This window comes from Hemiscyllium ocellatum, unplaced genomic scaffold, assembly GCF_020745735.1.
Source record: "Hemiscyllium ocellatum isolate sHemOce1 unplaced genomic scaffold, sHemOce1.pat.X.cur. scaffold_3679_pat_ctg1, whole genome shotgun sequence".
NCBI classification, from domain to species: Eukaryota; Metazoa; Chordata; class Chondrichthyes; order Orectolobiformes; family Hemiscylliidae; genus Hemiscyllium; species Hemiscyllium ocellatum.
Genome location: NW_026868560.1, coordinates 10,360 through 37,619, shown reverse-complemented (window position 1 = coordinate 37,619; position 27,260 = coordinate 10,360). Strand labels below are relative to the sequence as shown.

The 27,260-nt window shown below is 52.5% G+C and overlaps 1 protein-coding gene across 3 annotated transcripts; it reads left to right on the top strand.

Annotated features, from left to right (window-relative positions):
• The first annotated feature begins 188 nt into the window (after positions 1 to 188).
• On the top strand, positions 189 to 24,251 carry vps28 (VPS28 subunit of ESCRT-I). 3 transcript variants are annotated; one of them, XM_060823149.1, is made up of 10 exons: positions 189 to 272; positions 8,959 to 9,030; positions 10,322 to 10,350; positions 16,505 to 16,542; positions 17,679 to 17,768; positions 18,261 to 18,366; positions 19,505 to 19,606; positions 19,704 to 19,757; positions 20,722 to 20,813; positions 23,862 to 24,251. In XM_060823149.1, exons 2-10 carry the CDS (start codon positions 8,994 to 8,996, stop codon positions 23,980 to 23,982), a joined length of 669 nt encoding a protein of 222 aa, XP_060679132.1. In that variant the 5' UTR covers positions 189 to 272; positions 8,959 to 8,993; the 3' UTR covers positions 23,983 to 24,251. The 3 variants fall into 3 exon arrangements, with proteins under 3 accessions (XP_060679132.1, XP_060679133.1, XP_060679131.1); XM_060823150.1 differs by having other exon boundaries at positions 189 to 312; XM_060823148.1 differs by having other exon boundaries at positions 224 to 358.
• Positions 24,252 to 27,260: the final 3,009 nt, after the last annotated feature.

Sequence of the window (27,260 nt, the reverse complement as noted above, 5' to 3'; positions counted from 1 at the left end):
AGGGGCGGGGTTTGAGGGGAATGAAGGGGCGGGGTTTGTAAGGGGCGGGGTTTGAGGGGAATGAAGGGGCGGGGTTTGTAAGGGGCGGGGTTTGAGGGGAATGAAGGGGCGGGGTTTGTAAGGGGCGGGGTTTGAGGGGAATGAAGGGGCGGGGTTTGTAAGGGGCGGGGTTTGGGGTCAGGTGTCCGGGAAGAGGCGGGGCTCTGGTCCGCGTGGTGGCGCTGTTTCTGGAGGATCACAAACGGGGAGCGGAAGCGAGACAGAGACAGAGGGTGAGAGACACAAACAGAGACACACACCGTAACAGAGAGGGTGAGGGTGAGAGGCACACACCGTGACAGAAAGACCGGCACCCAGAGTAAGGCGGTAAACTCGGCGCGAGGCTGTGGGTCACTGATGGGCCGCTCCACTCCCCGGGAATACAGGCTCAGGTCCGGGCCTAAACTCAACCGGCACTGACCCCCCGACAGTGCGGCACTCCCTCAGCACTGACCCTCCGACAGTGCGGCACTCCCTCAGCACTGACCCCCCGACAGTGCAGCACTCCCTCAGCACTGACCCCCCGACAGTGCGGCACTCCCTCAGCACTGACCCTCTGACAGCGCCCACTCCCTCAGCACTGACCCCCCGACAGTGCGGCACTCCCTCAGCACTGGACCCTCCGACAGTGCGGCACTCCCTCAGCACTGACCCCCCGACAGTGCGGCACTCCCTCAGCACTGACCCCCCGACAGTGCGGCACTCCCTCAGCACTGACCCCCGACAGTGCGGCACTCCCTCAGCACTGACCCTCCGACAGTGCGGCACTCCCTCAGCACTGACCCCCGACAGTGCGGCACTCCCTCAGCACTGACCCCCCGACAGTGCGGCACTCCTCAGCACTGACCCCCCGACAGTGCGGCACTCCCTCAGCACTGACCCTCCGACAGTGCGGCACTCCCTCAGCACTGACCCCCGACAGTGCAGCACTCCCTCAGCACTGACCCCCCGACAGTGCGGCACTCCCTCAGCACTGACCCTCTGACAGCGCCCACTCCCTCAGCACTGACCCCCCGACAGTGCGGCACTCCCTCAGCACTGACCTCCGACAGTGCGGCACTCCCTCAGCACTGACCCCCGACAGTGCGGCACTCCTCAGCACTGACCCCCGACAGTGCGGCACTCCCTCAACACTGACCCCCCGACGGTGCCCACTCCCTCAACACTGACCCCCCGACAGTGCCCACTCCCTCAGCACTGACCCCCCGACAGTGCGGCACTCCCTCGGCACTGACCCCCCGACAGTGCGGCACTCCCTCGGCACTGACCCCCCGACCGTGCGGCACTCCCTCAACACTGACCCTCTGACAGTGCGGCACTCCCTCAGCACTGACCCTCCGACAGTGCGGCACTCCCTCGGCACTGACCCCCCGACAGTGCGGCACTCCCTCAACACTGACCCCCCGACAGTGCGGCACTCCCTCAACACTGACCCCCCGACAGTGCCCACTCCCTCAGCACTGACCCTCCGACAGTGCGGCACTCCCTCAGCACTGACCCTCCGACAGTGCGGCACTCCCTCAACACTGACCCTCCGACAGTGCGGCACTCCCTCAACACTGACCCTCCGACAGTGCGGCGCTCCCTCGGCACTGACCCTCCGACAGTGCGGCACTCCCTCGGCACTGACCCCCCGACAGTGCGGCACTCCCTCAACACTGACCCCCCGACAGTGCGGCACTCCCTCAACACTGACCCCCCGACAGTGCCCACTCCCTCAGCACTGACCCCCGACAGTGCGGCACTCCCTCAACACTGACCCCCCGACAGTGCGGCACTCCCTCGGCACTGACCCCCCGACAGTGCGGCACTCCCTCGGCACTGACCCCCGACAGTGCGGCACTCCCTCGGCACTGACCCCCGACAGTGCGGCACTCCCTCGGCACTGACCCCCGACAGTGCGGCACTCCCTCGGCACTGACCCCCCGACCGTGCGGCACTCCCTCAACACTGACCCTCCGACAGTGCGGCACTCCCTCAACACTGACCCTCCGACAGTGCGGCGCTCCCTCGGCACTGACCCTCCGACAGTGCGGCGCTCCCTCAACACTGACCCCCCGACAGTGCGGCACTCCCTCGGCACTGACCCCCCGACAGTGCGGCACTCCCTCGGCACTGACCCCCCGACAGTGCGGCACTCCCTCGGCACTGACCCCCCGACCGTGCGGCACTCCCTCAACACTGACCCTCTGACAGTGCGGCACTCCCTCAGCACTGACCCTCCGACAGTGCGGCACTCCCTCAGCACTGACCCTCCGACAGTGCGGCACTCCCTCAACACTGACCCTCCGACAGTGCGGCACTCCCTCAACACTGACCCTCCGACAGTGCGGCGCTCCCTCGGCACTGACCCTCCGACAGTGCGGCGCTCCCTCGGCACTGACCCTCCGACAGTGCGGCGCTCCCTCGGCACTGACCCTCCGACAGTGCGGCGCTCCCTCGGCACTGACCCTCCGACAGTGCGGCGCTCCCTCGGCACTGACCCTCCGACAGTGCGGCGCTCCCTCGGCACTGACCCTCCGACAGTGCGGCGCTCCCTCGGCACTGACCCTCCGACAGTGCGGCGCTCCCTCGGCACTGACCCTCCGACAGTGCGGCGCTCCCTCGGCACTGACCCTCCGACAGTGCGGCGCTCCCTCGGCACTGACCCTCCGACAGTGCGGCGCTCCCTCGGCACTGACCCTCCGACAGTGCGGCGCTCCCTCGGCACTGACCCTCCGACAGTGCGGCGCTCCCTCGGCACTGACCCTCCGACAGTGCGGCGCTCCCTCGGCACTGACCCTCCGACAGTGCGGCGCTCCCTCGGCACTGACCCTCCGACAGTGCGGCGCTCCCTCGGCACTGACCTCCGACAGTGCGGCGCTCCCTCGGCACTGACCCTCCGACAGTGCGGCACTCCCTCGGCACTGACCCTCCGACAGTGCGGCACTCCCTCGGCACTGACCCTCCGACAGTGCGGCACTCCCTCGGCACTGACCCTCCGACAGTGCGGCACTCCCTCGGCACTGACCCTCCGACAGTGCGGCACTCCCTCGGCACTGACCCTCCGACAGTGTCCACTCCCTCGGCGCTGATTCTCCGACAATGCCCACTCCTCAGCGCTGACCCTCTGACAGTGCGGCACTCCCTCAGCGCTGACCCTCTGACAGTGCGGCACTCCCTCAGCACTGACCCTCTGACAGGGCACACTCCCTCAGCACTGACCCTCTGACAGTGCGGCACTCCCTCAGCACTGACCCTCCGACAGTGCGGCGCTCCCTCAGCACTGACCCTCTGACAGTGTGGCACTCCCTCAGCACTGACCCTCTGACAGTGCGGCACTCCCTCAGCACTGACCCTCTGACAGGGCACACTCCCTCGGCACTGACCCTCCGACAGTGCGGCGCTCCCTCGGCACTGACCCTCCGACAGTGCGGCGCTCCCTCGGCACTGACCCTCCGACAGTGCGGCGCTCCCTCGGCACTGACCCTCCGACAGTGCGGCGCTCCCTCGGCACTGACCCTCGACAGTGCGGCGCTCCCTCGGCACTGACCCTCCGACAGTGCGGCGCTCCCTCGGCACTGACCCTCCGACAGTGCGGCCCTCCCTCGGCACTGACCCTCCGACAGTGCGGCCTCCCTCGGCACTGACCCTCCGACAGTGCGGCACTCCCTCGGCACTGACCCTCCGACAGTGCGGCACTCCCTCGGCACTGACCCTCCGACAGTGCGGCACTCCCTCGGCACTGACCCTCCGACAGTGCGGCACTCCCTCAGCACCGACCCCCCGACAGTGCGGCACTCCCTCAGCACCGACCCCCCGACAGTGCGGCACTCCCTCAGCACCGACCCTCCGACAGTGCGGCACTCCCTCAGCACCGACCCTCCGACAGTGCGGCACTCCCTCAGCACTGATTCTCCGACAATGCCCACTCCTCAGCGCTGACCCTCTGACAGTGCGGCGCTCCCTCAGCGCTGACCCTCTGACAGTGCGGCACTCCCTCAGCACTGACCCTCTGACAGGGCACACTCCCTCAGCACTGACCCTCCGACAGTGCGGCACTCCCTCAGCACTGACCCTCCGACAGTGCGGCACTCCCTCAGCACTGACCCTCCGACAGTGCGGCACTCCCTCAGCACTGACCCTCCGACAGTGCGGCACTCCCTCAGCACTGACCCTCCGACAGTGCGGCACTCCCTCAGCACTGACCCTCCGACAGTGCCCACTCCCTCAGCACTGACCCTCCGACAGTGTCCACTCCCTCAGCACTGATTCTCCGACAATGCCCACTCCTCAGCGCTGACCCTCTGACAGTGCGGCGCTCCCTCAGCGCTGACCCTCTGACAGTGCGGCACTCCCTCAGCACTGACCCTCTGACAGGGCACACTCCCTCAGCACTGACCCTCCGACAGTGCGGCGCTCCCTCAGCACTGACCCTCCGACAGTGCGGCGCTCCCTCAGCACTGACCCCCCGACAGTGCGGCGCTCCCTCAGCACCGACCCCCCGACAGTGCGGCGCTCCCTCAGCATCGACCCCCCGACAGTGCGGCGCTCCCTCAGCACCGACCCCCCGACAGTGCGGCGCTCCCTCAGCACCGACCCCCGACAGTGCGGCGCTCCCTCAGCACCGACCCCCGACAGTGCGGCGCTCCCTCAGCACCGACCCTCCGACAGTGCGGCGCTCCCTCAGCACCGACCCTCCGACAGTGCGGCACTCCCTCAGCACCGACCCTCCGACAGTGCGGCACTCCCTCAGCACTGACCCTCCGACAGTGCGGCACTCCCTCAGCACCGACCCTCCGACAGTGCGGCACTCCCTCAGCACCGACCCTCCGACAGTGCGGCACTCCCTCAGCACTGACCCTCCGACAGTGCGGCACTCCCTCAGCACTGACCCTCCGACAGTGCGGCACTCCCTCAGCACTGACCCTCCGACAGTGCGGCACTCCCTCAGCACTGACCCTCCGACAGTGCGGCACTCCCTCAGCACTGACCCTCCGACAGTGCGGCACTCCCTCAGCACTGACCCTCCGACAGTGCGGCACTCCCTCAGCACTGACCCTCCGACAGTGCCCACTCCCTCAGCACTGACCCTCCGACAGTGCAGCGCTCCCTCAGCACTGATTCTCCGACAATGCCCACTCCTCAGCACTGGCCCTCCGACAGTGCGGCACTCCCTCAGCACTGACCCTCCGACAGTGCGGCACTCCCTCAGCACTGACCCTCCGACAGTGCGGCACTCCCTCAGCACTGACCCTCCGACAGTGCGGCACTCCCTCAGCACCGACCCCCGACAGTGCGGCACTCCCTCAGCACCGACCCTCCGACAGTGCGGCACTCCCTCAGCACCGACCCTCCGACAGTGCGGCACTCCCTCAGCCCCGACCCTCCGACAGTGCGGCACTCCCTCAGCACTGACCCTCCGACAGTGCGGCACTCCCTCAGCACTGACCCTCCGACAGTGCGGCACTCCCTCAGCACTGACCCTCCGACAGTGCGGCACTCCCTCAGCACTGACCCTCCGACAGTGCGGCACTCCCTCAGCACTGACCCTCCGACAGTGCGGCACTCCCTCAGCACTGACCCTCCGACAGTGCGGCACTCCCTCAGCACTGACCCTCCGACAGTGCGGCACTCCCTCAGCACTGACCCTCCGACAGTGCGGCACTCCCTCAGCACTGACCCTCCGACAGTGCGGCACTCCCTCAGCACTGACCCTCCGACAGTGCCCACTCCCTCAGCACTGACCCTCGACAGTGCAGCGCTCCCTCAGCACTGATTCTCCGACAATGCCCACTCCTCAGCACTGGCCCTCCGACAGTGCGGCACTCCCTCAGCACTGATTCTCCGACAATGCCCACTCCTCAGCACTGGCCCTCCGACAGTGCGGCACTCCCTCAGCACCGGCCCCCGACAGTGCGGCGCTCCCTCAGCACCGACCCCCGACAGTGCGGCGCTCCCTCAGCACCGACCCCCCGACAGTGCGGCGCTCCCTCAGCACCGACCCCCCGACAGTGCGGCGCTCCCTCAGCACCGACCCCCCGACAGTGCGGCGCTCCCTCAGCACCGACCCCCCGACGGTGCGGCGCTCCCTCAGCACCGACCCCCCGACAGTGCGGCACTCCCTCAGCACCGACCCTCCGACAGTGCGGCACTCCCTCAGCACCGACCCTCCGACAGTGCGGCACTCCCTCAGCACCGACCCTCCGACAGTGCGGCACTCCCTCAGCACCGACCCTCCGACAGTGCGGCACTCCCTCAGCACTGACCCTCCGACAGTGCGGCACTCCCTCAGCACTGACCCTCCGACAGTGCGGCACTCCCTCAGCACTGACCCTCCGACAGTGCGGCACTCCCTCAGCACTGACCCTCCGACAGTGCGGCACTCCCTCAGCACTGACCCTCCGACAGTGCGGCACTCCCTCAGCACTGACCCTCCGACAGTGCGGCACTCCCTCAGCACTGACCCTCCGACAGTGCGGCACTCCCTCAGCACTGACCCCCCGACAGTGCGGCACTCCTCAGCACTGACCCCCCGACAGTGCGGCACTCCCTCAGCACTGACCCCCCGACAGTGCGGCACTCCCTCAGCACTGACCCCCCGACAGTGCGGCACTCCCTCAGCACTGACCCCCCGACAGTGCGGCACTCCCTCAGCACTGACCCTCCGACAGTGCGGCACTCCCTCAGCACCGACCCCCGACAGTGCGGCACTCCCTCAGCACTGACCCCCCGACAGTGCGGCACTCCCTCAGCACTGACCCCCCGACAGTGCGGCACTCCCTCAGCACTGACCCCCCGACAGTGCGGCACTCCCTCAGCACTGACCCCCGACAGTGCGGCACTCCCTCAGCACTGACCCTCTGACAGTGCGGCGTCCCTCAGTGCAGTCAGTTCTTCTGTAATGCAGTGGTTAAATTATTGTGCTTCCCTTATTATAGCAAAATCACACTTTAGTAAGTGTGCTTAAAGTGTTGGCGATGTAATTGCGTTTTGGCCAACACACCTTTAAAAGTTTGCATTTTATAAATAATGTCACCTATTTTATAAATAGCTTGTAAGTTGTGTTATGGTGAATACATGTTGAGGAAACGTGCCTTATAGCATAATTACCTGTATTGATTTTACAACAGCGCAGTGTCCTCTCATTTTGTTCATGCTGACTAGGTTTCCTGAACTGAAGTAGACCCCTCTGGATGTGTTTGGCCTATATCCCTATAAACATTCCCTGTTCGTGTACCTGTTCAAATATCTTTTAAATGTTGTCCTTGTAATTTCACCCTCTAGGTGAAAAGGTTGTTGCGCCGATCCCCTTTGAATCTTTCCCCTCTCGGTTTGCACTCCCTTACCCTGTGGAAATGATGTACTCAAGTGTTTCTCCAGGTATTTTTTAAACACTGTGGTTTATCACTTTAACTATCCTCCCAAGCAGTGCATTCCAGATATGAAACCACCTTCTGAGTGAGAAGAATTTTGTTTAATTCCCTACTAATTCTACTGCCTTTAACTTCAAAATTATGCCTCCTCCATTGAGCATTTGCTTAACCCAATTACCTCTCTCTATTATTGCTCGACTGATCATTCAGAAAGCCACGTTCAAACCCCACCATGATGGATGATGGAATTTGAAATCCATTTTTAAAATCTATAATAAGGGTCTACTAATGACATGAATCCATCGCCAGTTATCTGGGAAAAACCATCCTGGTCCACTAACGTCCTATCAGGAAGGAAACTGCCACCCTTACCTGGTCTGACCTACGTGTCACGGCACACCCACAGCAATGTGGTTGGCTCTGAACTACCCTTTGGGTAATTAGGGCTGGGCAATGATTGCTGATCTTACCAGCAACACCCACGATTCTAAGGAAGGATAAAATAGTTCAAGAAAAGAAGACTAGCTGGTTTCTATCCACCCTGTCTATGCCCTCATAATTTGATTAGATTACTTACAGTGTGGAAACAGGCCCTCCGGCCCCACAAGTCCACACCGCCCTGCCGAAGCGCAACCCACCCAGACCCTTTCCCCTGCACCTAACACTACGGGCAATTTAGCATGGCCAATTCACCTAACCTGCACATTTTTGGACTGTGGGAGGAAACCCACGCAGACACGGGGAGAATGTGCAAACTCCACACAGACAGTCACCCGAGGTGGGAATTGAACCTGGGTCTCTGGCACTGTAAGGCAGCAGTGCTTAACCACTGTGCCACCATGCCACCCATAATCTATCAGGTTACCCCCCCAGCTTTCTCTGACCCATAAAAAACACCCCAAGCTTATCCAGCAAAGTCCTGGTGAAATCCCTCTGCACCTCCAGTCCGACCATATCCTCCCTGTCGTGTGATGACCAGAACTGTACACAGTAGTCCTGCTGTGGTCTAACCAGAGGTCCAACATCACCTTTTGCATTTATAATCTAAGTCGTCACTGATAAAGGCAAGTGTCCCTTGTGCCTTCTTAACTATCCTAGTGACCTGTTCTGCCACTTCTGGGATCTGTGGACAAATGCCCAAACTCCCTCTGGTACTTTGAAATTCGTCACTAATCTTTATGTCATGCATAAATTTACCTATTGTCTAGGCCCCTCCCCCTCCCCAAAAGCGCTCTCATGTCACGAAACCGATTTTTGGATCCATTTGCCAAGTTCCCCTGGATCCCATGAGCTTTTCCCAGCTTTATCAGTTTCCCACGTGGGACCTTGTCAAAGGTCCTTGCTGAAATCCATACAATCTGCATCAACTGCCCTCCCCTCATCCAAACACTTGGTTATCTCCTCAAAAACCACCACCACATTTGTTTGGTATGACGTCCCTCTGACAAAGCCATGCTGACTATCCCTGATCAAACCTTACCTCTCAAAATGGATGTTAATTTTCTCCTTCATTTTTTGTATTTTCGGCACTATTTTTCTTGATATTTCTTTTTATCTGGAGCAGCTTTACAGAACCTCCCACTGACAGTTTTCAATAAAATGTTTCAAGGCATCGCAGCAAATCCTACTGTTGGAGGTGAGACTTTGGTTTTATTGTTGTTGCCATCTCGGGCGTGGTCATTGCTAGCACCTTTTTGTCCCTGTCATTATCTTGCTCTCAGCCATTGTCTTTAAGCAGGCCCCAAATAGTGGGATGGTGGACAACAACTCGGTGTTACACTCATTGACGAGATTGGGCGTCATTGGCTGGGCCTACTGACTGTCCATCCCTAGTTGCCCTTAAGGTCAGTGGTGGAGGGAGTAAATGTTGAAGGTTGTGGTTGTGGTTGTGGTTCCAATCAGGCAGGCTGCTTTGTTCTGGATGGTGGCAGACCTTCAGAGTCATCCAGACCAGTGGAGAGTATTGCATCATACTCCTGACTCGCATCTTTATGATAGTTAAAGCTTTGGAGAGTCTCAAATTCTCACAATAATTGCAATTCAGAAGGAGACTGTTCAGCCCATTGGATCTGCACCAGCTCTTCAAACAAGCAGCATTACCTGCTGCCAATTTTCTGCCTTTCCCCATACTCTCACGTATTCTTTCAATTCAAATAATCATCCAGCACCTTCTCGAATGTCTCAAGGGAACCTGCCTTCACCACATTTGAAGGCAGCCCATTCCATTCCAGAACCACTCACTGTGTTTGCATGATCGACTGTGTCCAATCCACACGTGATTTTGAAAAGCTCTTTCAGATGGCCCCTCAGCCTTCTCCCCAGGGAGAACAATCACAACTTCATCAATCAATTCCCATCACTAAAGTTTCCCATTCTTGGAACCATTCTTGTAAATGGCTTTCTACTTGCCCCAATGAATTCACATCTTTCTGATAATGTGGGGCCTTATACAAACTTACACAATACTCCACCGGAGATCTTAACATGTATCTTGTATACATTCAACATCACCTCCTTGCTCTTGTACTCTCTGCCTCTTTTAATAAAGCCAAGGACACTGTCTGCTTTATTAATAGCTGTCTTCACCTGTCCTGCTGTCTTAAAGGATCTGTGACATATACTCCCAGCTCCCTTTGTACTTCACCTGCTTTGGAACTATACCCCCTTCCCATGTTGTCTTTCAGAGTTGTTCTGGAAAGATTCATCACCTCACACTTGTTTGCATTGTACATTTACCTGGCCGCCTTGTGTTTGCACACGGCCTGCTCCAGTATCTGAAGAGTCACAAATGGTGTGAGACATTGTGCAATCATCAACTTATTCCCCCAACAGGTAGTGAACACACAGATCATCTCCCCAAGAGATCTCACTGCTGGCTGGTTCCAGATTTAATCTCTGCTCTTTTTATCTTTCTTTTATTATTTCAGGTCAAGGGAACAAGCCAGAACTGTACGAGGTGAGAAACGATCGAGAGGGGAGTCAACGAACGGTCTGTGGGGGAAGGTGAATTGTTGGGCTGAGGAAGGGCTTTTGCTGGGCACATACTATTTGGAGCAGGGGGTCCCCACTGTCAGGAGGAGGGACAGTGCAGCAAAGGTTGTGACCAGATGGGGTAATGGTAACGGGTACATTCAAGTGTGAGAGACAGGAGAGGCACTGCCCGGGGTCCTGTCCTGGGAGAAGAGGTTGGGCCTTTATTCTCTGGAGAATGGGGGATGTTGTAGAAGTTTAGCATGGATGCAGAAAGAATGTTTCCACAGGTTGTAGACTCTAGAATTAGAGAGCTTGGTACAGACTGAGGTGAGGAAGAATTCCTTCACTCAGTGGGGAATTGTCAGGTAGATTTCTGCATATTAAAAACATCAAGGAATCCATGGAAAGAGCAGGAAAATGGTGCTGAAGTATGGGCAACTGACTGTGTGGAGTTTGCACGTTCTCCCAGTGTCTGTGTGGGTTTCCTCCGGGTGCTCTGGTTTAGAACATAGAACAATACAGCACAGAACAGGCCCTTCGGCCCACGATGTTGTGCCGAACATCTATCCTAGATTAAGCACCCATCCATGTACCTATCCAATTGCCGCTTAAAGGTCGTCAATGATTCTGACTCTACCACTGCCACGGGCAGCGCATTCCATGCCCCCACCACTCTCTGGGTAAAGAACCCACCCCTGACATCTCCCCTATACCTTCCACCCTTCACCTTAAATTTATGTCCCCTTGTAACACTCTGTTGTACCCGGGGAAAAAGTTTCTGACTGTCTACTCTATCTATTCCTCTGATCATCTTATAAACCTCTATCAAGTCACCCCTCATCCTTCGCCGTTCCAACGAGAAAAGGCCGAGAACACTCAACCTGTCCTCGTACGACCTATTCTCCATTCCAGGCAACATCCTGGTAAATCTTCTCTGCACCCTCTCCAAAGCTTCCACATCTTTCCTAAAGTGAGGCGACCAGAACTGCACACAGTACTCCAAATGTGGCCTTACCAAGGTCCTATACAGCTGCAACATCACTTCACGACTCTTGAATTCAATCCCTCTGCTGATGAACGCTAATACACCATAGGCCTTCTTACAAGCTCTATCCACCTGAGTGGCAACTTTCAAAGATCTATGTACATAGACTCCAAGATCCCTCTGCTCCTCCACCTGACTAAGAACCCTACCATTAACCCTGTATTCCACATTCTTATTTGTTCTTCCACAGGTTTCTTCCCACAGTCCAAAGATGTGCAGGTCAGGTGATTTGGCCATGCTAAATTGCCCGTAGTGTTCGCTGCATTAGTCAGGGGTAACTATAGGGGAATGGGTCTGGGTGGGTTCCTCTTCGGAAGGTCAGTGTGGACTTGTTGAGCCAAAGAGCCTGCTTCCACACTCTAGGGAATCGAATCCAACCCAATCTAATCATCGATGATCTCATTAATGGTGGAGTGACCTCAAAGAGCTGAATGGCCTTGTCCTGCTTCTGTTTCTTAGTTTCTTGTGTTTTAGTTTGGTTGGATACAGGGAGTTCTTCGAGAAGGTGATGGTGCATTCTTGTGCAACCCCACGTGATGGAAGAATCGGGCTTTAGAAACAGCACTTGAACTGTTGCTTGAGTAATCGCGTTACAACTGACACACGTTTTAAATATTCATGCTTTGGAAACAGTGTCCCCAATTTGTCAGTTGGGTTACAGTGAATTTGCATGACTAAAAGCACGTTACAGCAGAACGACCTGTCATTAGTTTGCAGCTGATATTTTTCAGGTGTGCTTCTTGATGGTACCTCTAATTTAACAGCATGTACAGACGTGGCTGTCCCAACCATATGAGCTACCATGACTTCAAAGTGCTGTGCTTTGGCCTTTCACACTTTGAGAAAGCCAGGGTCTTAATATTTGAATATGGAACATTCACAATGCACTGCAAGGTCCCTGAGTCTTGGAGAACATGGAACAGTACAGCATCGGAACAGGCCCTTTGCCTAGCAAGACACGTGTGATGCCTTTCTAAACAAATTAACCTTTTGTCTCTACGCAGTCTTAGAGACGTACAGCACGGAAACAGACCCTTCAGTCCAACCCGTCCATGCCAACCGGATATCCCAACCCAATCTAATCCCACCTACCAGCACCCGGCCCATATCCCTCCAAACTCTTCCTATTCATATACCCATCCAGATGCCTCTTAAATGTTGCAATTGTACCAGCCTCCAGCACTTCCTCTGGCAGCTCATTCCATACACATACCACCCTCTGTGTGAAAAAGTTGCCCCTTTGGTCTCTTTTATATCTTTCCCCTCTCACCCTAAACCTATTGTCCTCTAGTTCTTGACTCCCCCTACCCAGGGAAAATACTTTGGCTGTTTATCCTATTCAAGCCCCTCATGATTTTATAAACCTCTGTAAGGTCACCCCTCAGCCTCCGACGCTCCAGGGAAAACAGCCCCAGCCTGTTCAGCCTCTCCCTGTATCTCAAATCCTCCAACCCTGGCAACATCCTTGTAAATCTTTTCTGAACCCTTTCAAGTTTCACAACATATTTCCGATAGGAAGGAGACCAGAATTGCATGCAATATTCCAAAAGTCCAATGTCCTGTACAACCGCAACATGACCTCCCAACTCCTGTACTCAATACTCTGATCAATAAAGGAAAGCATACCAAACACCACCTTCACTATCCTATCTACCTGCAACTCCACTTTCAAGGAGCTATGAACCTGCACTCCAAGGTCTCTGTTCAGCAACACTCCCTAGGACCTTACCATTAAGTGTATAAATCCTGCTAGGATTTGCTTTCCCAAAACGCAGCATCTCACATTTATCTGAATTAAACTCCATCTGCCACTTCTCAGCCCATTGGCCCATCTGGTCCAGATCCTGTTGTACTCTGAGGTAACCCTCTTTGCTGTCCACTACACCTCCAATTTTCGTGTCATCTGCAAACTCACTAACGGTTCCTCTTATGCTCACATCCAAATCCATTATATAAATAATGGAATGTAGTGAACCCAGCACCGATCCTTGTGGCATTCCACTGGTCACAGGCTTCCAGTCTGAAAAACAACCCTCCACCACCACCCTCTGTCTTCTACCTTTGAGCCATTTCTGTATTCAGATGGCTAGTTCTCCCTGTATTCCATGAGTTCTAACCTTGCTCATCGGTCTCCCATGGGGAACCTTGTCAAACACCTTACTGAAGCCCATATAGATCACACCAACACTCTGCCCTTATTAATCCTCTTTGTTACTTCTTCAAAAAACTCAATCAAGTTTGAGAGACATGATTTCCCACGCACAAAGCCATGTTGACTATCCCGAATCAGTCCTTGCCTTTCCAAATATGTGTACATCCTGTCCCTCAGGATTCCCTCCGACAACTTTCCACCACCGAGGTCAGGCTCACCGGTCTATAGTTCCCTGGCTTGTCCTTACCGCCTTTCTTAAACAGTGGCACCACGTTAGTCAACCTCCAGTCTTCTGGCACTCACCTGTAACTATCGATGATGCAAATATCTCAGTAAGAGGCCCAGCAATCACTTCCCTAGCTTCCCACAGAGTCCTTGGGTACACCTGATCAGGTCCTGGGGAATTATCCACTTGTATGTGCTGTGTCCCTCTATTCCCTGCCTATTCATGTATCTGACAAGATGCCTCTTAAATGTTACTATTGTATCTGCCTCCACCACCTCCTCTGGTAGCATATTCCAGGCACTTGCCACCCTCTGTGTAAAACAACTTGTCCTTCACATCTCCTTTAAATTTTCCCCTTTTCCCTTTAACCTAGGTCCCTTTGTAAATAATCATTTCTATCCTGGAGAAAGTACTCTGGCTATCCATCCTGTCCATGCTGTCAAAGTCTTGTAAACCTCCATCAGGTTGCCCCTCAGTTTTCTGAAGTTCAAGTGAAAACAAGCCAAATTTGTCCAGTTTCTCCTCATAGCTGATATCCTCCAAACAGGCAACATCCTGGTAAACCTCTTCTGCATCCTCTCCAAAGCCTCTACATCCTTGCCATGGGGCAAATGTGGCGTAACTAAGCTGCAACATGACTTGCCAACTTTATAGTCAAGAGTGTGGGGCTGGAAAAGCGCAGCAGGTCAGGCAGCATCCGAGGAGCAGGTAAGTCACATTTCAGGCATAATCCTTTCATCAGGAATGAGGGCTTATGCCTGAAATGTCAATTCTCCTGCACCTCTGATGATGTCTGACCTGCTGTGCTTTCCTACACCACAATCTCGACTCTAATCTCCAGCATCTGCAGTCCTCACTTTCTCCAAGCCAACTTTATACTCAAGGTTGCGAATGAAGACATAAGACCATAAGACATAGGAGTGGAAGTAAGGCCATTCGGCCCATCGAGTCCACTCCGCCATTCAATCATGGCTGATGGGCATTTCAACTCCACTTACCTGCATTCTCCCCGTAGCCCTTAATTCCTTGAAGGCATTTAGCGTCCCGGCCTCCACTGCACTCTGCGGCAATGAATTCCACAGGCCCACCACTCTCTGGCTGAAGAAATGTCTCTGCATTTCTGTTCTGAATTGACCCCCTCTAATTCTAAGGCTTTGTCAACGGGTCCTAGTCTCCTCGCCTAACGGAAACAATTTCCTAGCATCCACCCTTTCCAAGCCATGTATTATCTTGCAAGTTTCTATTAGATCTCCCCTTAATCTTCTAAACTCCAATTAATACAATCCCAGGATCCTCAGCCATTCCTCGTATGTTAGACCTACCATTCCCGGGATCATCCGTGTGAATCTCCGCTGGACACGCTCCAGTGCCAGTATGTCCTTCCTGAGGTGTGGGGACCAAAACTGGATACAGTATTCCAAATGGGGCCTAACCAGAGCTTTATAAAGTCTCAGTAGCACAACTCAGTAGATAAGTGACAACATTGCATTCGCTTTCTTAATCACGGACTCAACCTGCATGTTTACCTTCAGAGAATCCTCGACTAGCACTCCCAGATCCCTTTGTACTTTGGCTTTATGAATTTTCTCACCATTTAGAAAGTAGTCCATGCTTGTATTCTTTTTTCCAAAGTGCAAGACCTCGCATTTGCTCACATTGAATTCCATCAGCCATTTCCTGGACCACTCTCCCAAACTGTCTAGATCCTTCTGCAGCCTCCCCACTTCCTCAGTACAACCTGCCTGTCCACCTAACTTCGTATCATCGGCAAACTTCGCTAGAATGCCCCCAGTCCCTTCATCCAGATCATTAATATATAATGCGAACAGCTGCGTTCCCAACACTGAACCCTGCGGGACACCGTTTGTCACCGGCTGCCATTCCGAAAAAGAACCTTTTATCCCAACTCTCTGCCTTCTGTCAGACAGCCAATCCTCAATCCATACCAGTAGCTCACCTCGAACACCATGGGCCCTCACCTTGCTCAGCAGCCTCCCGTGTGGCACCTTATCAAAGGCCTTTTGGAAGTCTAGATAGACCACATCCACTGGGTTTCCCTGGTCTAACCTACTTGTCACCTCTTCAAAGAATTCCAACAGGTTTGTCAGACACGACCTCCCCTTACTAAATCCATGTTGACTTGTTCTAATCAGACTCTGCTCTTCCAAGAATTTAGAAACCTCACCCTAAAGACAAGCATGCTGTATGTCGTCTTTACCACCTTATCCACTTGTATTGCCAATTTCAGCGGGCTGTGGACTTGCAAACCAAGATCCCTCTCTAAGTTAGTGTTTCTCAGAGTCCTGCCATTTACTGTATACTTCTGTCTTTCCCTTGACTTCCCAAGATATATTTCTCTGGCCAAATTTCCAACTGACGTCTATTCTGCTGTACCCTTTGACAACTTTCTTCAATATCCACAACTTCACCAATGTTAATTTCAGTATTTTGAGTTTGAGTTGTGTTTCAATGCCTCAGTTCCCCATGGTGAGGCAGGAAGATGTGTCTGCTGTTATATTCACCTTTCAGAGAAGGAGATGTGAGTTTCCCAGTGGCTAAGGTTACTCGCATTTAAACAGTGCGGGTGCTGGAGTTTCAGGTCCTATCTGGCTGTGTGTCTGATTTGAAAATATAGTGTTAAAAGTTTTATGCTTGTACAGTGTCTGACAGATTCCTGTTCTACCTCATTGAATTCTAACTCTAATATATTTCAGGAAGTCAAATTGTACAAAAATGCCAGAGAGCGGGAAAAGTGAGTATTTTTAATATTCCATCTGGGATTGTCGGTTTGAATGGCTAGGAGGGTATGTGTTGCCAAACTCGTTCTTCAGCACTGCTGTAGAAAGACAGACTACTTTTGATCTTGTAATATGCAGTAAGGGGCTAATTAATAACTTGTAAATGAACCCTTGGGGAAGAGTGACCATAGTATGTCGGAATTTACCATTTACATATGAAAACCTCAGTCTAAAACTAGGTTTTCAATTAAAACAAAGGAAACTATGAAAAGCAGTGGTCAGTTGAGGAAAATGTGCCAAAAGACACAATGGCAGTCTAAAATTAGCTGCCATTTGTAAAATTAATACAGGGTTTATTTAAGAAAAACCTTTCTTGTTAAGGCTGAGAAACTCAACAGGAAAGGTGAGTCATCTGTGGCTAAGAAAGGAAGTTAAAGATTGCAGTGCACCAAGGAGGAGGCTTATGCATATGGTCTGAGATTTAGGAGAATTTTAGGATGACAGAATATGACTGCAACCTGCTCTTTTACCAATAATAATATTGATTAGTGGATTGATACAGGGCTATGGGGAGAGAGTGGGGCAGTGGGGTTAGTTTGGGGATTGATACAGGGCTGTGGGGAGAGAGTGGGGCAGTGGGGTTAGTTTGGGGATTGATACAGGGCTATGGGGAGAGAGTGGGGCAGTGGGGTTAGTTTGGGGATTGATACAGGGCTATGGGGAGAGAGTGGGGCAGTGGGGTTAGTTTAGGGATTGATACAGGGCTATGGGGAGAGAGTGGGGCAGTGGGGTTAGTTTGGGGATTGATACAGGGCTATGGGGAGAGAGTGGGGCAGTGGGGTTAGTTTGGGGATTGATACAGTGCTGGGGGAGAGCGCAGGGCAATGGGATTAGTTTGGGGACTGTTACGTTCATTGTGTCAACAGTTCTGTTCCACCTCTTCCCAAACCTTCATATCTGACACAGCTTCAAAGAATAAACGAAAAATTTTGAAGGAGAAGGTGGCAGGTACAACCGATAGTAAAATGAGATTGTGTTCCAGGATGTGTACGCACCACAGTGACAGGGTTCTGTTTACAGGAATTGTATAAACTACAGACATGTCTGGGATGTGTGTATTCCTGTTGTTAACCTTATGTCTCGAACCCAGGTTTGATAACATGGCTGAACTGTTTGCTGTGGTGAAGACATTGCAGGCACTGGAGAAAACCTACATCAAGGATTGTGTCACTCCAACTGAGTGAGTATGGAGTCATGGACAGGCTCAGGCTGGCTGCTGTTAGAAGTTGGGGGGGGGTGGGGTGGGGTGGCACGGAGAGAGAGTGTGTCTCTTCCTGGGACAGGAGTGGAGAAGGGGGTCTGTCCCCTGGGAGTGGGCTGAGGATGGAGCTCTGTAACCTGATGTGGTGCAGAATAGTGTGTCTGTACCTGGGGGTAGGGGAGGGTGTCTATCTCCTGGGGCTGGGGAAAGGAGGAGTAGGTGGAACCTGCCAGGGAGGGGAGGGCAGGACAGGACAGGACAGGGAATGACAGCCAAGGGCTGAATGGAGAAAGGGAGGCCACAGGAAGAGAGGGCTGAGCTCCGTTGCTCTGGGTGTGTGAGAGTGTTGTTAGCAGGGGAATGGTGTCCAAGCGACATTGTACAGGGGTGAGTGTGATCACGAGGGAGGTGGTGCAGGGAGCAATGATTGTGAATCTGGTTTATCCTCCTCACTGTGCTCACTGTTCACAGGTACACAGCAGCCTGCTCACGCCTGCTGGTTCAGTACAAAGCAGCATTCAAACAGGTCCAGGGCTCCGATATCAGCACCATTGATGAGTTCTGCAGAAGATACAGGGTAAGTAAGCAGGTCAGCGTGAGGTTACGGGGGGCATTGTTGGTCAGGAATGGGGCTTGAGGCAGTGGTGTGGGAGGGAATTGTGGTTTGGGGAGGGGGTGAGGAGGGGAGCTGGGCTAGGGAAAGGGGGTGAGATGGGGAGGCCAGTGGGTGGGGTGAGGAGGGCAGCTGGGCTGGGAAAGGGGGGTGGTGAGAGGGGGCGAGGAGGGGAGACCAGTGGGCGGGGTGGGGCGGGGGAAGCTGGGCTGGTGGGGGGGGGCAGCTGGGCTGGGGAAGGGGAGGGTGAGGGGGGGCAGCTGGGCTGGGGAAGGGGGGGCGAGGGGGGGCAGCTGGGCTGGGGAAGGGGGGATGAGGGGGTGCAGCTGGGCTGGGGAAGGGGGTTGGTGAAAGGGGGTGAGGAGGGGAGACCAGTGGGCGGGGTGAGGGGGCGTGGTGAGAGGGGGTGAGGAGGGGAGCTGTGCTGGGGAAGGGGGGTGGTGAGAGGGGGCGAGGAGGGGAGTTGGGCTGGGGGAGGGGGAGTGTGGTGAGGGGGAGACTTGGGCTGGGGAATGGGGTGGTGAGAGGGGGTGAGGAGGGGAGAACAGTGGGCACGGTGGGGGGGAGGAGCTGGATTGGGGGAGGTGGGAGGGGTGGAGGCCAGTGGGCAGGGTGAGGCGGGGAGAAACTGGGCTGGGGAAAGGGAGGGTGGGTGAGAGGGAGCGTGGAGGGGAGTTGGGCTGGGGAAAGGGGGGGTGGGTGAGAGGGGGTGAGGAGGGGAGTTGGGCTGGGGAAAGGGGGGGTGGGTGAGATGGGGTGTGGAGGGGAGGCCAGTGGGCAGGGTTGGTGGGGGGGGGAGGAGCTGGGCTGGGGAAGAGGATTGTTGAGAGGGGGTGAGGAGGGGAGCTGGGCTGGGGAAGGGGGGTGTTGAGAGGGGGTGAGGAGGGGAGCTGGGCTGGGGAAGGGGGGTGTTGAGAGGGGGTGAGGAGGGGAGATGGGCTGGGGAAGGGGGGTGTTGAGAGGGGGTGAGGAGGGGTGGTGCTGGTCTGGGAAGGGGGGTGGTGAGAGGGACTTGGCAGAATGGGCAGGAGATGGGGGTCTGATTTGAAGGGGGAGTTAGGAGGAGTTGGACTGCATTAATGTTTCACATCCTGTTTTCCAGTTGGATTGTCCATTGGCGATGGAGAGGATTAAGGAGGATCGTCCAATCACAATCAAAGATGACAAAGGCAACTTGAACCGGTGCATTGCTGATATTGTTTCGGTGAGGCCGCCCTGAACCATCAGTCACTGCTGGCCATACTCTCTCACTCCGTCTCCCTCTCGTCACACTCACTCTGTCACTTCCCATCTCTTCACAGCTGTTCATCACTGTCATGGATAAACTCCGACTTGAGATCCGAGCCATGGATGAGGTAAGAAGCTGCTGTTCCTATACAAGGTACTGAGAGCTACGGGGATATGTTCGGAATGATACAGTCACAGCAATATGGAGCCAGAGCACCAGGAATACTGTCATACAGCACTGGGTGGGGGCATGAAAAAACCGTGAGCTGGGAGGGGACAGAATGAGGCATGTGGTTTAGGGAGATGGCAAGGCCTGACTGCAGGAACAGTACCAGGCTTTACTGACAATGAGATGTCAGCCTGGTGATCATCCAGACGGGATAAGCAGCAAGTGATAGGCAGTGCTACGCGATCCCACACAATGGATCAGATCTAAACTCCACAGTCCTGTCACATCCAGTCATAAATGGGAGTGGACAATTAAACAACTTACTGGAGGTGGGGGCTTGAAAATCCCCCCATCCACAGTGGTGGAAAAGTCCAACCCGTCAGTGCCAAACAGAAGGCTGAAGCTTTCACAGCAAGCCCTCAGCCAGAAGTGCTGAGTCGATGATCCATCACAGATGCCCGTTTAGAAATCCCTGTTTACTCCACATGATATTAAGAAAACTGTGCATACTGTAAAAGACTGTGGTCTCTAACAATGTCCTGGCAATACTACTTAGGTTCCAGAACTTGCTGTTCCCCCAGCCAAACTGTTCCAGAACAATGTGGAAAATCCTCCTGTTATAACCTCCACACGCAGATCAGGACAAATCCAACCTGGCCCCATCGCTCTACTCTCGATCATCAGGAAGCAATAGAAGATGTCACCAACAGTGCGATCAGGAGACAGTGAACTAACCTGTTCACTGACACCCGGTTGGTGCTTGTCAGGGCCACCAGCTCCTGGCCTCATGTAGAACTGAGCAACTGAAGTGTGACCAAGGAGCAGACTGTGGTGGATAGTGTCAGCCTGAACGTTATCACAGGGATGTGAGGAAGGAGAGGAATATAACACAACAACCCTCCTCAACACAACTCTTTCCCCAGATCCAGCCTGATCTCCGGGAGTTGATGGAAACCATGAATCGGATGAGTAATCTGCCTGCGGATTTTGAAGGAAAGGAGAAAGTTGGCCAGTGGTGAGTTTTGGTGATGTGAATATTTGACAGGAAGTCAACGAGATGAGCTTCCATGTAAAGTGGTCATTGAGAACCGGAGCAGAACAATGGTGAGAAACACACTTATACCCGGGACATTGGAGGATAGAATGCAAGATCGCAGATAGATGATACCATTATTTCAGGACAAAATGGGATAAATAATTCAGGCAGAGGAAGATAGAGGGGCAGGAGAGCAAGGCACAGGATAGGTACGGGGCTACGGAGAGAGTGTGTGGCAGTGGGATTAGTCTGGGGATTGATACAGGGCTATGGGGAGAGCGGGACAGTGGGTTGAGTTTGGGGATAGATACAGGGCTATGGGGAGAGAGTGGGGCAGTGGGATTAGTTTGGGGATAGATACAGGGCTATGGGGAGACAGCGGGGCAGTGGGATGAATTTGGGGATAGATACAGGGCTATGGGCAGAGAGTGGGGCAGTGGGATTAGTTTAGGGATTGACACCGGGCTATGGGCAGAGAGTGGGGCAGTGGGATTAGTTTGGGGATAGATACAGGGCTATGGGGAGGGAGTGGGGCAGTGGGATTAGTTTGGGGATTGATACAGGGCTATGGGCAGAGAGTGGGGCAGTGGGATTAGTTTGGGGATTGATACAGGGCTATGGGCAGAGAGTGGGGCAGTGGGATTAGTTTGGGGATTAATACAGGGCTCTGGGGTGAGTGGGGGGAAGTTAGTTTAGGATTAACAAGTCCAGAGAACCCTGACTGCCAATTACTAAAGTGGAAAAAAGGAAGCTGAATGTGGGTACGAAGTGCTGGAAGCCCTAGAGACACACCGACCGGTTCCTTAACAAAGAAATGGGGAGAGTGAAGATCAAACAATGGCCTGTGACAGAAAGGATAAAGGAGGTAGTTGACAATCATATTAGGTGTAATAGCAGTAGGGTCCATTAGTGACCAGTGTTGCAACCTAAGTGTGGAGCTGGAAGAAGTGAAGTTCAAAGTGATTCTTTTGCATCTGTATTCTCTCTGGAGAAGGACACTGGAGTTATAAATACCCAGCTGAGATGTATCCAAGGCTGCTGTGGAGTGCAGAAGCACTGACCTTAATTTTCAAATCCTGCCTGGCCATGGGAGAGGTGCCAGAGAACTGGAGGACAGCTAATTTGGTACAGTTATTCAAGAAGGGAACTTAGGATTAGAGATGATCGAAACCTAACCCTATAATCGGCGAAAGTGATTCCTGAAGAAGGGCTCATGCCCGAAACATTGATTCTCCTGCTCCTCAGATGCTGCCTGACCTGCTGTGTTTTTCCAGCACCATGACTCTAACCCTATAATAGACAAGCGAATCAGAGAAATGATTGGAAAAAATTCTAAGGGCGCAGGATTAATCAAGGGATAGTCAGCAAGACTTTGTCAGGGGAAAATCATGTCCAACAAATATTTGGTTGATATTTTGAGGTGATTTTGTGTGTAGTTCAGGGTAGTGTAGTTGAGATAATCTGCCTGGAGTTTGGTAAGGCTTTTGACAAAGTCTTGCATGGGAGACTGGGCCAACAAAGTAAGAGCCCAGGGGATCCAGGGAAATTTAGCAAATTGGATCCAAAATTGATTTAGTGGCAGGAAGTCGAGGGTGATGGTGAAAGGGTGTTTTTGTGATGAGAAGTCTGTATCCAGTGGAGTGCCCCACCGTTTGGAGCTGGGTTGCTTGCCTTACTTTGTGTATATTGATGGTCTCGATATGAATGTAAGCGATATGATCAGTCAGTCTGCAGATGGGATGAAAGTTGCTGGGTGGGACATAATGAGGAGGATTGCCTTCAAATGTAGCCTTTGATGGGCTGACCAGATGTGTTGAACAGTGCAAATGGAATTTAATTTTGAGAAGTGTGATGATGCATTTTGGGACAGTGTAGAGGCCTGGAAAGTAGAGAGGTACTTTCACTCCAGTACCTTGGTGTGCATGTCCATAAATCCTTGAAGACAGCAGGACAGCTAGATAAGGTGGTTAAAGAGGACGCACACAATACCTGCCTTTAAGTGTGTTGCAGGATGTTATGATGGAGCTGTGTATAACATAAGTTCGGCACTGTCTGCAGTTCTGGTCACCACCCTATAGGAAGGATGTGATTGTGCTGGAAAGGGTACAGAGGCTGGAGTGATCCGCTTTGAAGAGAGACTCGACAGGTTGGGATTATTTCTCTTTGACAGAGAAGGCTAAGGGGGAATCTGATCGAGGTGTACAAAGTTCTGAGGAACGTAGACAGGGTAGATAGGGAAAACCCCCTGCTTTAGTACAGGAGTCAAGAACCAAAGGCGTAGACTTAAGGTAAAGAACAGGAGGTTTAGAGAAGATTTGCCAAAACAAGCTTGGACCCAAAGGTGGCGAGAACCTGGAGCTCACCGTCTAAAAGGATGTGAGAGGTGGGAACCTTCAAACACTTGGAATGTGAAACACGACACTGTACATGGCAACAGACCAAGTGGAATGGGATGTGAGAAGATAGGTGCTTGATGTCCAGTGTGGACTGACTGGGCCTGTTTCCATGTTGTAAAACTCAATACCTCGCTCGTCACTGCCTTCCACTTAGAACTTACAGATGCTGGTGTTCGACTGGGGTGGACAAAGTTTAAAAATCCCACAACACCAGGTTATAGTCCAACAGGTTTATTTGAAGCACTAGCTTTTGGAGCGCTGCTCCTTCATTAGGTAGTTGTGTAGGAGCAGTGCTCCGAAAGCTAGTGCTTCCAAATAAACCTGTTGGACTATAACCTGGTGTTGTGGGATTTTTAACTTCCCACTCAGAAGATGACCTATGCATTCCCACCCTGTTTCCTAGCTGTTAACTAGTGCTCAGCCTGTGCAGATAATTACCATCAGTCATATGTGCCTTAATTTTCTACAAGTCCCTGTCATGTGAGACTTGATTAAAATGTAATTGAATGAGTTGGGATTGATACAACGCTGTGGGTAGTGATGAGAGAGCAAGCTAGGTACCCTGAGTAATCTGTTACTCAGCATCGGTTGACAGAGAAATGGGATCTTACAGTATTCTGATGACTTGCAGGTTACAGAAGCTCAGTGGAATGTCAGCATCGGATGAATTGGATGACACCCAGGTGCGACAGATGCTGTTTGACTTGGAGTCAGCCTATAACTCATTCAACAGGTTCCTGCACTCTTCCTGAGGGTCTCTTGTAGCTTGCAGCATGGGATGGAGCCTGACTACTGTTCTTCCACAGTCACCCACAGACGGTTTCCTGGAATGCTGCCATCCAGTCCTTCCCAATACTGAATGGGACTTCCTCTTTCTTCGTTCCTGTTTTTCACCAGGAATGCAATGTGTTCATGTCTCTCTGTGTGGATATTGTATCTGTGTAAGATAGGTCTGTTCCATTGTTCTCTGGGCTCTATATATTTTATGTATTTCTCTGAATAAAATGGAAGTGAAATTGTCGCGGTGTTCTCAGTACCTCTGTCAGTTTTCTCTGGCTGGACATGAGCTGGCTTAGTACCTATCTGGGCGAAGGGTTAACCTGGCTGTCATCAGGAGCTTTTGACCAAGTGGTTCAGTGAAACCATATTTCTGTTGGACAACAAAGGGCTGGGTACACAAAAACGAATTTATTCCTTAGTATTCTGAGTTGCTGATTAAATCATATCAAGTTCTGAGAGTAAATACATTTAACACAAGCAGAGCCACATTTAAGGATACATAGCCTCACAGTCAGTTAATGATACTCACTGTAATAAAGGGAACTATGGAGCTATGAGGGAGGAGCTGGCCAAAGTCCAACGGTGCAATACCTTAGCAGGGATGACAGTGGAGGAACAATGGTGGATATTTCTGTGTATAATGCAGAAGATGCAGGATCAGTTCATTCCAAAAAGGAAGAAAGATCCCAGGAGGAGGCATGGGTGGCTGTGGCTGGCGAGGGAAGTTAAGAAACATATAAAGTTAAAAGAGAAAAAATATAACATAGCAAAGATAAGTGGGAAAACTGAGGACTGGGAAGCTTTTAAAGAACAACAGAGGATTACTAAGAAGGAAATACGCAGAGAAAAAATGAGGTACGAAGGTAAACTGGCCAATAATATAATGGAGGATAGTAAAAGCTTTTTTAGGTATGTGAAAGGGAAAAAAATGGTTAAGACTAAAATTGGGCCCTTGAAGACAGAAACAGGGGAATATATTACAGGGAACAAAGAAATGGCAGAAGAATTGAATTGGTACTTCAGATCTGTGTTCACTGGGGAAGACACAAGCAATCTCCCAGAGGTAACAGTGGCTGAAGGACCTGAACTGAAGGGAATTTATATTTGCCAGGAATTGGTGTTGGAGAGACTGTTAGGTCTGAAGGTTGATAAGTCCCTGGGGCCTGATGGTCTACATCCCAGGGGACTGAAGGAGGTAGCTCGGGAAATCATGGATGCGTTGGTGATTATTTTCCAGATTTCGATAGATTCAGGATCAGTTCCTGCGGATTGGAGGGTGGCCAATGTTATACCAATTTTTAAGAAAGGTAGGAGAGAGAAAGCAGGAAATTATAGACCAGTTAGTCTGACCTCAGTGGTGGGAAAGATGCTGGAGTCTATTATAAAGGATGAAATTATGGCACATCTGGATAGTAGTAACAGGATAGGTCAGAGTCAGCATGGATTTATGAAGGGGAAATCGTGCTTGACTAATCTTCTGGAGTTTTTTTGAGGATGTAACCCTGAAGATGGACGAGGGAGATCCAGTGGATGTAATGTACCTGGACTTTCAGAAAGCTTTTGATAAAGTCCCACATAGGAGGTTAGTGAGCAAAATTAGGGCGCATGGTATTGGGGGCAAGGTACTAACTTGGATTGAAGGTTGGTTGGCTGATAGGAAACAAAGAGTAGTGATAAACGGCTCTATTTTGGAATGGCAGACAGTGACCAGTGGGGTACCGCAGGGATCAGTGCCAGGACCGCAGCTTTTTACAATATATGTTAATGATATAGAAGATGGTATTAGCAATAACATTAGCAAATTTGCTGATGATAATAAGCTGGGTGTTAGGGTGAAATGTGAGGAGGATGTTCGGAGATTACAGGGTGACCTGGACAGGTTAGGTAAGTGGTCAGATGCATGGCAGATGCAGTTTAGTGTGGATAAATGTATGGTTATCCACTTTGGTGGCAAGAACAGGAAGGCAGATTACTACCTAAATGGAGTCAAATTGGATAAAGGGGCAGTACAACGAGATCTGGGTGTTCTTGTACACTAGTCAATGAAGGTAAGCATGCAGGTACAGCAGGTAGTGAAGAAGGCTAATAGCATGCTGGCCTTCATAACACGAGGGATTGAGTATAGAAGCAAAGAGGTTCTTCTGCAGCTGTACAGGGCCCTGGTGAGACCACACCTGGAGTACTGTGTGCAGTTCCGGTCTCCAAATTTGAGGAAAGCCATTCTGGCTATTGAGGGAGTGCAGCGTAGGTTCACGAGGTCAATTCCTGGAATGGCGGGACTACCTTACACTGAAAGACTGGAGTGACTGGGCTTGTATACCCTTGAGTTTAGAAGACTGAGAGGGGATCTGATTGAGACAATAAGATTATTAAAGGATTGGACACTCTGGAGGCAGGAAACATGTTTCCGCTGATGGGTGAGTCCCGAACCAGAGGACACAGCTTAAAAATACGGGGTAGACCATTTAGGACAGAGATGAGGAGAAACTTCTTCACCCAGAGAGTGATGGGTGTGTGGAATGCTCTGCCCCAGAGGGCAGTGGAGGCCCAGTCTCTGGATTCATTTAAGAAAGAGTTGGATAGAGCTCTCAAAGATAGTGGAATCAAGGGTTATGGAGATAAGGCAGGAATAGGATACTGATTAAGGATGGCCAGCCATGATCATATTGAATGGTGGTGCAGGTTCGAAGGGCAGAATGGCCTACTCCCGCACCTTTGTCTATTGTCTGTCCAGTATGAAACCAGAAACCAGACTCTGGAGTGAAATGTTGACCTGGGTCTGGTTCACGTAGCAGAGGTAGCTGTGAAGGAATAATTAGGAGAACACAGAAAATGCTGGAGAAGCTTAACAGATTTGTTAGAATCTGTAAGTAGAGTTAACATTTCTGGCCTGTTATGAAGAAGGATCACCAGACTCAAAGTTAACTCTGTATTCATAGAACATCAAACAATTCAGCGCAGAACAGGCCCTTCGGCCCTCTATGTTGCACCTACCTGTGAACTAATCTAAGCCCATCCCCCAACACTATCCCATCATCCTCTATATGTTTATCCAAGCAATGTTCAAATGCCCCTCGTGGCTGGGTTACCTACATTAGCAGGTAGGGCACTCCACCCCCTTACCACTCTCTGAGTAAAGAACCTGTCTCTGACATCTGTCTTAAATCTATCACCCCTCAGTTTGTCGTTATGCCCCCTCGTACACGCTGACACCATCATCCTAGGAAAAAGACTTTCACTGTCGACCCTA

What these genes read in the sequence shown, in the direction of transcription:
- vps28 (XM_060823149.1), top strand. Translation starts at nt 8,994, where the DNA reads ATGTTTCAAGGCATCGCAGCAAATCCTACTGTTGGAG. An exon ending in GATTGTGTCACTCCAACTGA is followed by an intron (nt 17,769 to 18,260) that starts GTGAGTATGGAG and finishes CACTGTTCACAG; the next exon opens with GTACACAGCAGCCTGCTCAC. An exon ending in GCATTGCTGATATTGTTTCG is followed by an intron (nt 19,607 to 19,703) that starts GTGAGGCCGCCC and finishes ATCTCTTCACAG; the next exon opens with CTGTTCATCACTGTCATGGA.